General features: G+C 39.4%; 1 protein-coding gene across 1 annotated transcript; it reads right to left on the bottom strand.

Moving 5' to 3' along the window:
• Positions 1 to 1,781: 1,781 nt before the first annotated feature.
• On the bottom strand, positions 1,782 to 6,699 carry LOC116377023 (chitin synthase-like; the record flags this gene model as incomplete). Its single annotated transcript, XM_031838549.1, is given in 16 exon segments — positions 1,782 to 1,869; positions 1,997 to 2,211; positions 2,316 to 2,444; positions 2,602 to 2,666; positions 2,787 to 2,822; positions 3,213 to 3,491; positions 3,610 to 3,789; positions 3,916 to 4,084; positions 4,246 to 4,361; positions 4,450 to 4,650; positions 4,827 to 5,023; positions 5,103 to 5,185; positions 5,302 to 5,476; positions 5,590 to 5,735; positions 5,938 to 6,073; positions 6,674 to 6,699. Coding segments are annotated over 16 exon segments (2,241 nt in total), but the record flags the coding sequence as incomplete, so codon positions are not given.
• Positions 6,700 to 10,914: the final 4,215 nt, after the last annotated feature.

Genomic DNA, 10,914 nt, shown 5'->3' with positions numbered 1-10,914 from the left:
CTCTGACACTGATCTCAGTCTGCACTCTGTAACTCTTTATGTCTGTTTATCTCTTTCTTTCTTTATTTCACTCACTGTCTAAGTGCATGTTGCATTGATAAAGTTTTTTGTTGAAATTTAGGTTGATTTAAAACAATAAAGAACTTTTCATCAAATTAATATTTTTAATGTATATTTTTATTAAAGAAAGAGATGTTGCTGTTTTAATAGTTCCATAAAATATAAGATTGATTCTCAAGATTCTAAAACTGCCTGGCAATTTCTTAAATAAACAGCTTAAAGTTAATATAATGCCATGTTCAATGTTGTTTTATATTTTGAACACAAAAAAATGTTGTTGCTAATTTTCATTATTTTACCACAATAAAGAACGTTTCATCAAATTAGTTGTTTTCATGCATGTTACTGAAAAATAAACAGTTGCCGTTTTAATAGTTCCATTAATTCTGGAAACATTCAACAACTGAATCTAATGTTTTAAAATGGCTTCGACATTTCTACTGAAATAATACTATGTGTTTAATATTGTTTTCATATTTATAAAAAAAAAAATTTGATGATACATATATAAGATTACTGTGACCCTGACATAATATAATTAAATCCATTCATTATTCCAGATTCCTTAAAACTGTATTACTCTGATTGGAATTGTATTTTTTTGTATCAAAGCTGAATCTTAAATAGTTTAAGGACAATTTGATATACTTTATGAATATCACAAATTAAGTTCGTCATTCGTAGAAACTCTCATGTGGAAACATTTTTAGAAGTTTCCAGAAAGTATAATGAATATGAATGAACTACAAAGTCTTATAAGTTATCATTGAATTGATTAATAACCTATTTCAACAAAATTACCATGATTACTTACGTACTATAACAATAATAATACATTTTATTTATATAGCACTTTTCATAGTACTCAAAGACACTTCACATTAAAATCATCATATATAAAAGCAATACACTAAAAACATAAAATACATAATAATGATCACACATTAAAAGCAGTTTTGAAAAGATGCGTTTTGATTTGGGATTTGAATATGGAGAGGTCAGTGCAGTCTCGGATGTGTTTGGGGAGAGAGCTCCAGAGGGAGGGGGCAGATATGGAGAAGGCTCTGTCGCCCCATGTCCGGTGCTTGGTCCTGAGTGGAAGGGACAAGAGGTTGGCATCAGAGGAGCGGAGCCGACGGGATGGAGTGTGGTGGTGAAGCAGGTCGGTGAGGTAGGAGGGGGCCTGATTGTGGAGGGCTTTATGAGTGAGGAGAAGGACTTTGTATTCAATCCGTGGTGGGACGGGGAGCCAGTGGAGGTTCTGGAGAACAGGGGTGATGTGGTCACGAGAGCGGGAGTGGGTGAGCAGGCGAGCAGCAGAGTTCTGGATGTACTGGAGTTTATTTAGGATGATGTGCCGTGAAGAATGCTGTTGCAGTAGTCAATTATGGAGGTGATGAAGGCGTGGATCAGAGGTTATAGTATAAATAGTATTTCCTGACATTATTCTGTTATATCGTGTCACGGGGCAGGTTGGAGGACTCAAATGCAGACCAGGCAGAGTAGCGTGAAGCAGGCGTTTTATTAAACACAACAGGGAGTCCAAGCACAAGACAAGAGACGAGTACGAATACAAATGAGGTATATCATAGTATGAATCATTTAATACTTTGTACATTTGCAATAAAGAAAGAATACATAAAGATGAATATTATTGCGGTACAGAGTAAAAGAGGCAACACTAAGCAGTAGCTAAAGTAAAACAGTATAGTTGTAAATACCTTTTTGCCTTCCAGGTATATTGGTTCAGGCTTTTTCTCTTTGGGCTCTGTGTCCAAAAAGGCCACATAATGGATCAGAGTGAAGATTCTGGATGACCGAACAAGAAAGAATGATTTTGATTGAGAGAAAAAAAGATTGACCTTCCAACATGCAAACAGCATTACAAATAAAACCCTGTTGGTGAAAAACAAAGTAATTTCGTGCAAGTGGTCACCTGTGGTAGAACATCGTCAGGAACTGGATCACAACCGATGTCGCGAATCCAAAGATGAACATGAAGGCAATGGGATCAATTATTACGTCTTCCCCGGTGTACTCCAGCTCGAGGTTGACCTTTGGGAGCTTGATGGAGAATGAGGCCCCAAAGAGCTGCAGGGTAAATGTCGCCACTAGCCACAGGGCATTCATGATGAAGAAGGCAAAGTTTATCTGTGTGTAGAAGAGAAGGATAAGATTAATTTAACATAAATTGCATTGTGGTTTCCCGTTACTGTAGATGTGTACCGTAATTCAGCACCCCACACCTACAGTACCTTGTTCCTCAGCTCTCGCAGGTCATTGCTCATCGTTTTCTGTCTCTCCTTGTCGTCCTGCAGAGGTTCCAGGTACTTCCTCTGAAGCTCTATGAAGAACTCCTCCTCCTGCAGAGAAACCCTTTCAATCAGTTATTCTGTTATTTGTGCATATTTAGATGCAGCGCTTAACAAGAACTTAAGAGTTTTCACCTGCATTATGAAACAGAATATGGTGAGCATCATTGTGACGATGTGATTCAGTGGCAGTTGATCACGCTGACCTGATAAAACGAGACATACACACCTTGTCGAGCAAGTCCTCCTGCAGCTGCATGTCAGTGGACATATTCTGTAGTTGTGTGACAAAACCTGGACGGAAGAGCAAGACAGGAGGGTACTAGAGAGCATTACATTTTCAACAGAGCTGGAATCTTTTTGCAAAAGAATATATCACGATTGATTGATTATTGCACAATTATTTTAACTTACATTGGATAGGTGAGTTGAAAAAAAGGCTCTGCTTGCCTGTAACAGAATCATAACATGTATTAGTATCATCTCACACTTTGTGGCACATTACATTTCAATCGATGTTCCACCTTTAGGACTTACGTCTGTTCCTCTGGGATCCTTTCGTCCCCCACAATCGTGTTTTGGGGCTGGAGTTCTGGCTGTTGGGACTCTGTGATCAGGATCTCCTGGTTGACAGGGAGCTGCACTCCTCCAGCTCTCTGGTTGGATTTTTTGCAACATTTGCAAGACAAGACAAGAACCGTTGGAAGGTGCTTTTGGCTGCAAGGGTGAAGATCAGCTTAAGTTCAGTCAGCACAAACAATAATACTGGTCTCGTGTTGCACTGTGAGTGATTTGACAGTAAACTCTTTTTTATTCTTTTGGTTTCAACATGGTATCTACCTCTCTGGGTTTTTGTTTGCATGGCGACGGGATCTGGTGTTGCAGCTCCAGAGGTAGGTTTTGACTCCCGTGTACCCCAGGACACATTGTTCATGTTGACCATGGAATAGATAGTGAGCAGGAGGTAGGCGCTGGGGATGCAGAGGATGTAGAGAAAGCCGTGAAACACCAGTTGGACTTCCTGAGGATGCATTATCGCAGTGATGATGTAAATCATGGCCATGGAGATGACGAAAATGCTGTTGGGTGTCAGGATGGTTTTGTCCTTCACCATAGAGCCTGGAGAAAGATAAGGGCATGTTGAGTTAGCAGCTCTTCTAACTTTTTTTTTTACAAAGTCCAAATGAAGTCGCTGCACGTGTTTCTATAAAGTTATACCTGTTTGAATATTACTTACCGATAATGGACATCGACACCACCAACATGAGGAATGCGTATATGATACTCAAGACCCCAGCAATAGTTATCTGAGTGTCCGATTTGAGTTTAAAGCAAAGAGCCAGGTAGATGATGGGAGGTATCACAGCCAGGACCAGCGCAGCGTTGGAATCTATTTTTAACACGAATATCAAACTACCTGGAGACCACAAAAGGAAGCACATACAGATTTTTATTTTTGCATTTATTTGAACAAAATGTAATCATTCTTAAAAAAATCGGTTGATCTGAAAATAAATTGTGTCTACAAACACAAAACACCAACCTGCAATCAACAGGCAGATCGTGGCAGGGGCCAGAATAGCTGAGGTGATGGCGAAGAGCTGGTAGAACATGAATGGTTTGGACATGGACGGGTTTCTCTTGGAAATGATGCTGGTGGAGCCGAGCAGATCCACCACGTTGGCCAATGTGGACGGTCCCCATCGCCGACGCTGAAGTTGGTAAATAATCATCAGCCTGACTTGTGTGATTTTTGGTTTAATGACAACTTTTAACCAACAAGATCGATATTCATAGATGCTTCGGATATACAGTTACTGAGTATCTGAGTTTGTCAAATCTTGGAACAGTTCCGATCAGCTACAGCACTCACCTGGTTGTAGAGTTCTTTGAAGTCCTCAGGTGCATTGGTGTAAGCATCAGCTTCTGCGTTGTACTCCACCCTCCATCCCTGCTTCAGCAGCAGAGTACACAGCCAGCGGTCCTCACCTGCAGTGAACAAAAAGTGCATTCATATGTGAGAGGAGACCGACTGACTGAGTGAGAGACAGGAAGTCCTATCAAACAACATCCTCACCTTGGTCATACTGGATGTAGTGGCTTGCCTCCGTGGACTTGGTGGCGTACTTCTTCATCACGTTGTCGTCCATCAGCACTTCTGCTCTGAACAGACTGAAGCAACCGGGGCTGCAAAGCACACAGCCGATCACGTGCTCCGCTGTCTTCTGCAGCCAATGACTGACAGCATATTCAAACTTCTGGAACCACACTGTGGGACCTGTAATTGAAATACAGAGGTATTGTAAATCTCAACAGTTCATAACCCTTTCAGCTTCAGTGGTGGATCTTAGAGCTCTTTTTGTTGATATGATTGGACAGTTATTTAATGTTGTGTTTGGTTAGTTTTTTCCTGCCTTCTCCTAGTTTAATTAAATTATTGTACAATATGCACACCTGATCCGGTGGGGTGAATCCTGCCACACGCTGCCCCGACACGTGGGTACATTTTTAAACGGTCGATGAGCAGCATCACAGCAGCCGGTTGGAAGTCTGTGTCGCCATCTAAAGCCAGGATGTAGGTGTTTTGCTTCTCTCTCTGGAGGAACAGGCACAGTTTGTTTTGATTTACATTTAGGATTAATTTAGAAATACTGTGGATGCGTGTTGGAGCGCATAAAAACAAATCTGCAAAAGTTTTACCCTCATCTTACCTGAAGCTCCGCTGTCAGCTCAGCCTTGTCCTCTCCCTTCTTCAAGCGTGCGTAATATTTGGTCATGAGTTTCCAGCCCAGAAGATAGTACAGATACATGACCTGGAAAATAAGAACAAACACAACTCATTTTCAAGTGTTCAACCGTTGTTGAGCGTGAACGTGACCTAACGTGAGCTGTAATGGTACATGTAAATGTATAGACATTATTTTCCTACCTGAGACCATCTTTTCTTGTGGCGGATGAGGTCTTTGTCCTTGAAGTGAACTATGATGACGTACCCATGAGGCATGGTGACCACCAGACGACCTCAGTACGGCGTCCTTATGATCTTCTGCACAGGGATCTGCTGATTCTGTTTGAAGAACTTGTCATCGATGTTTGTGAAGATGCTGATGACGCAGAATGAGAGAACTTTGATGGTCAATTGTACTGGACAAATTTTTGATGCATAACACTAAATTGCACAGTAACTGTATAGGCCATCTCTAAACATGGTTCTTACCCATAAACTTCTGTGAGGATTGTCACGAGGTTCTCTGCATATTTGTTGAGGTGATTCCCCTGACTGCCTTCAACATGTTTGAATGCGTCGTCAAAGTAGATATGTGATTCAAAGGTGACATTGTTGAACTTTGGGTCTATCTTGTACTTAAGTACAATTGGTTAGTTAATACTGTGATATGAGCTGCTCCATTAACATGTGTCTCACTTAATGTAATCCTTATGATTTCACTTATTACACCTAAATTAAATCTATATTCCCACAGCTCTTTCTGTCAACTTGCTCTTCAATATGCATCACATATGCAAATTCATGTATACGTAACAAAATGTATGAATAATAGCAAACCTTGCTGCATAGGGCCAATCCAAACACAAGCACAGCTACGACACACATGGAGATGATCTTTAGTAGTTTGATCATCTTCCATGGCGTGTGTTCATCTTCAACGGCGGGAACCTCTCGGCAGGTATCCCACGGCTTCCTAAAGAAAGACACCGAGGATAGATCGATGTGACAAATGTGTATAACACACTATAGTTGTAAGCAGATATAAGAAACAAATCATTTATAACATAGGATATAAACAGCTGTAATTATTTAAAATATTTCTCTGAAGAAATTTAAATGATAATTGGTAATTGTTGAAAATCTGCTTAAAACTGCATGATATGTCTTTATATTTAATTGATTATATGTGTATATACTGATTGATAAACAGGGAAAAACTGATGACTCAAATATTTTCACCTTTTCTGTTTAAATAATTATTTTTATTTGTTTAACAGGGACCGTGGACATTAATCAACATTTCAGTTTTCACCTCAATGTCAATGTGCCAGATTTAGCTAGAAAGCTCATTTGTGTCTGTAGTCCGCAGGTTATATTATTATTAATTTAGTGGCGAAATATAAGAGCATAACTGACTCACCTTGCTTACATGAAAAGGCTTACTTTCACATTATTTCTAATCGAATAGACATTGATTGATAACAACTGGAAATAGATTTTCGATTGTATTATTGAAATATAAATAAGTTACATATTAAATGAAATCGAAATAAATACAAATATTTGTACTTACGAGGGCATATCTTTGTAATCCGCCATCCTTCCTTCCTTGCTTCTGTATTGGTGTTGTAAATGAAGACTGTCTGGTTGAGTGCCAGTATTTAAGTGCAGCACTTGTTTCATAACTGGCTTTAGAGGGCGGCGCCAAATTCTCCACAGGTGACCTCAGCAGAGCTATACATACAAGCTGTGATTCAATTAACATTCCAAGTACAAAGCTAATGAACAGCAATTAATACAAGAATAGTAAAGTAAATGGGTGACCCTCTTACAGCAGTCATGTTGTTTCTGTACACAGGAGGTGTGTTCGGAGCAGAGGTGGAAGAAGTACTCAGATATTGTATTTAAGTAAAAGTAGAAATACCACAGTGTTCAAATAGTAGTTAGGTTTTGCTCAAGTAACAGTATACTGGTTGATGCATTTTGGTGCACATCAGGTCAATGTTTTATGCTGGTAAAGGGTCATATACTTTATCTGATGAGTGGCTTGAATTGCCATTTGCAGTACAGAGTGATCATTCGTAAAGGAACACAATAGAAAAAGTCCAACCTCTGCTGGGCTGCAAAGTTCATGACTGAAGTTTCAAGTCATGGGTGGGAAAAGCCACACTTGTGATTTGTTGTCGTCTTACCAATTTTGAGACTTAAAATACAAGCTCTGTTCTGATGTAGGTAAAAAGTTCATGAAGTGTCGAAAAGAGAAAGAGTTCATCCTCTGGGGAGCACGACAGCCTAAAGACAATATCTTAGTGTCACAGGAGGAAAGATAAAGCAGCTCTACCAAAGCGCTAGAGAGCATGAATATCCATTGCTAATTTCATGTTTGGAGTTTGTATTTTGATTTTTAAAAAGGGGGAGTATGAATGTCAATTTCTTAAAAAAAGAAAATCTGTAGATATCAATAAGGTTCTGATCAGACAAATCACCTTTTAGCAGCTTTGGGCGGCTTTTTGCAAATGTTTTCAATGAGATGGATGAAACGATGAATTCAAAACCAGGAGGTCACATGGCTCTGCAGAATAAAGACTCGGTTCAGAGAATAAACCTTTTAAAACAGAAAAAATGTAGCTTCGAACATCGCATAAATGTATTTAAAAATCTCTCGTGCTGATTAGTGTTTGTCAAGGACAAAGTGAGACTAAGAGATCATCAGGTCTACCTCAAAGCTTGTATCTCAGTGTAACATGGTCTGATAACATCAAACTCTTGAACAAATGATGTAGAACTTAGTCATCCGCATGTGTAAATGATTTGTGTCTCATCTACTTCCCTTCAGCAGAAGTGTGACATGCCGCGTTCATATATATTTATGATCATGAAGGGCACAAGAATAAAGCACCGTGGGACTCTGCAGCTACTGCTGCCGTACAAAATGTCCTTCTTTTGACAACTTCGAATACCTGCCTGTCACAACTGCAATCACAAAGATACATGTCTGTAGTAAATCCTACTCTGCAGGGTGCTTTCACAAAGAGTCTGTCTAACAACCTTCAGAAAGACATCTATTGTATCAGTTGCACAAAGCTCTCTACTACCTGATGATGTTAAATAAAAATACATTTCTATGGTTTTTGTGTAAGTTAATAACTTTTTTTTTCATACTAACACGGCAGACCATCCACTTGACCTACTCGGCACCATTACTTTCAAAAGAAAACTGAAAGAAGACATTTCAAAGGGGAATTCCAGCAATGGGTGTAACAACAGAACTAAATAAGAAATGTATCGTACTAACACAGACGTCACACGAGGACTTTCTGTAAAAGATAAAAGAAAAAGATATAAAATATTACATAATATGGAAGTGGAGGGTTAGAAAGAACCAAAAGAGGGCGAGTCTAAACATGTCAGGTGTGTCAGTTTCAAAGGTCACGTGACATAACCACAAAGGCAAAGTCTCCAGTTTTAATCTGGTGCAAGGAACAGTCAACAACCCTTCGTATGTTATCTCACAAAAAAATACTCAAAATATTCAAAATAAACTTCCACCTTCATAGTAAACAACTCTTAATGAATTAACTCGCATGAATCCTGTGGTCTAAAGCCATGCCGATCTTTCCCAGACCACCTGTAAACCATCCAGGGATGTTGTGCCTCAAAGAGCAGATAGGGAGGTAACGATAATCTTTGATGACTTGGACCAACTGTAAACATAATATTCAAAATATTAAAGGGGTAACATTTTCAAAAGATCTAAAAATGTAAAATACATAAAAACAACAACATTGCCAGCAAACACGTTATGAATCAGGTTCTAAATGAATTTCTGTAGGGAGCCGACTTCATGCACGGGGACATGAAATGGCTTTTACCAAACTGTTGGAAGCACGCCGTTGTCTGAAATAGTTTGCTGTAAAATTTCCCTTAATCAGAGCAAAGAGACCCAAAATATGAGAAACAGCCCCGACCAAAAGTGCACACAAGTGAACGGGGCTGTCAAGTAGTGTACAACTAATTTACTATGAATTTAGACTTCTGGAATGTGGGCTGTACCAGTCCCACCTTTAGAGGAAAAATAAATGAAGAAAGAAATGTGAGTGATTTCACTTCAGAGTCACGAGGAAAGAAACCTACAAGAAAAAAACAAGACGATGGCAGTAAATTATTGTATGTCTCATCTAAAATGTCCTTTTCTTTCAGAACAATCTGAAAGACGTCTCCCTCTGCAGATTCATATCTAGCAACCTTTATACAGGAAGTAAAAAATTAAAAATAAATTCAGCAAGACAGTCTAGCCTTGAACAATATGTTGGCTGTGTGTTGCTGATTACCTGTTCAAAAAGGTTGCAGTTTATTGAAAGGCAACTTCTCTATGATATATATTATAAAGTGGTACTCCAGCTATTTAGTACAGGGCAGCTATACAGTATGGGAACCCTCAAGACTAGAAACAGATCATTAAAAAACAACATAGTAGAGTCTCTAAATGTCTGTAATGTAACTAAACGTCTCTTTAAAGGACGTTTCCTCTAAATGAGTTTGTTCTCAGACTCTGATCTAGAAATCTCCACTTCAGCAGCTCTTACATTCACCAAACTTCACTCTTTCATTCCTCTCTGTGTGCTGAAGGTTCACACAGAGGGGTTTGTTCACACAGCATTCAGAGCCTCATTTATACAACATGTTATTAATAAAAACATGGCATGTCTCCGCTTAAATATTAACATATTTATATATAAAAGAACGTTTTAAGAAGGGATTTAAAATACAACAATGATGTCTGATCCCAATAGGATCATCTAAATCACACAACCTTTAAAACATGTCTTGTAACTACGCACAAGTAACAATCTGATGTGCATGCCTGCTGTGACTCAGCAGATTTGCTTCTGCGTGTGATACTCTCTGCAGTACATATTGTACTAATAACATGACATCGTTTTTATTTCTTTGACGTCGGTCCTCAATAGTTACAATGCATGAAATATAAGACAGCACTTGTGCTTTTATGTTCTGTATATGTTGTGTGTTTATGGAGCCTGCAGTATCTCAGGCAGGCACAGGAGGCATTGTCACATCTTCCCTGAGGGGGGGTCCACATAAACATTTGGTGCTCATTCAGTCTGCGTATAACGCTGAACTCTGCATCCTCTCTGCTGCACAGGAATTTAAGTCCCTCCTCCTCCTCTGTTGGCGTTTAGTTGTGGATTTCGAATGTTTAATATGTGCTCGTCCTCGACAGTCTGTGTCAAGCTCCTGTTTTCTCCAGAGCATCACATGAGCAGAGCAACACCACCAAACTAAAATACAGGCTCCAGCGATGCACGGTTAAAACCGTGAGGTATCACAGTCCGGTGTTCAGAATTCACATACAGGAATTCTTTTCCAGCTGCACAAAAAGACAAAGAAACATGCACACCCTGCTGTCCTGGTCTCTGTTCTACATGTAGCGGTTTCACAGGACGAGTCGACTATCAAAACTATGAGTTGTCACTGTGCATCGTCAAAGACTAATCGTTCATCTGTGCCCAAATGAGCCTTTGTTGTGTCCGGTATGTGTCTGTTCAGCCCAGTACTGTGGCCGGTCATTAATGTACGATAACAATGCCAATTGCAAGTCAATTAGGATCCTTTTGTGTGGTGGACACACGGACTAAACGCATTCACGTCACCAATGGTGACTTGTGATTGACTGGTGTTCAACCCCGCGTGTCCCAAAGTGTTCTTGTGGTTTTGTTACCTAAACACAACTCTGCAAAGTTGTTTTAAGCCCAAACATGTTTTTACGAAAAATAGTTTGTTTTGTTGCCTAAA

This window comes from Anarrhichthys ocellatus, unplaced genomic scaffold (genome assembly GCF_004355925.1).
Source record: "Anarrhichthys ocellatus isolate YVR2014 unplaced genomic scaffold, GSC_Weel_1.0 scaffold822, whole genome shotgun sequence".
NCBI classification, from domain to species: Eukaryota; Metazoa; Chordata; class Actinopteri; order Perciformes; family Anarhichadidae; genus Anarrhichthys; species Anarrhichthys ocellatus.
The sequence above is the reverse complement of the archived record's forward strand: the minus strand, read 5'-3'. Positions and strand labels throughout refer to the sequence as shown.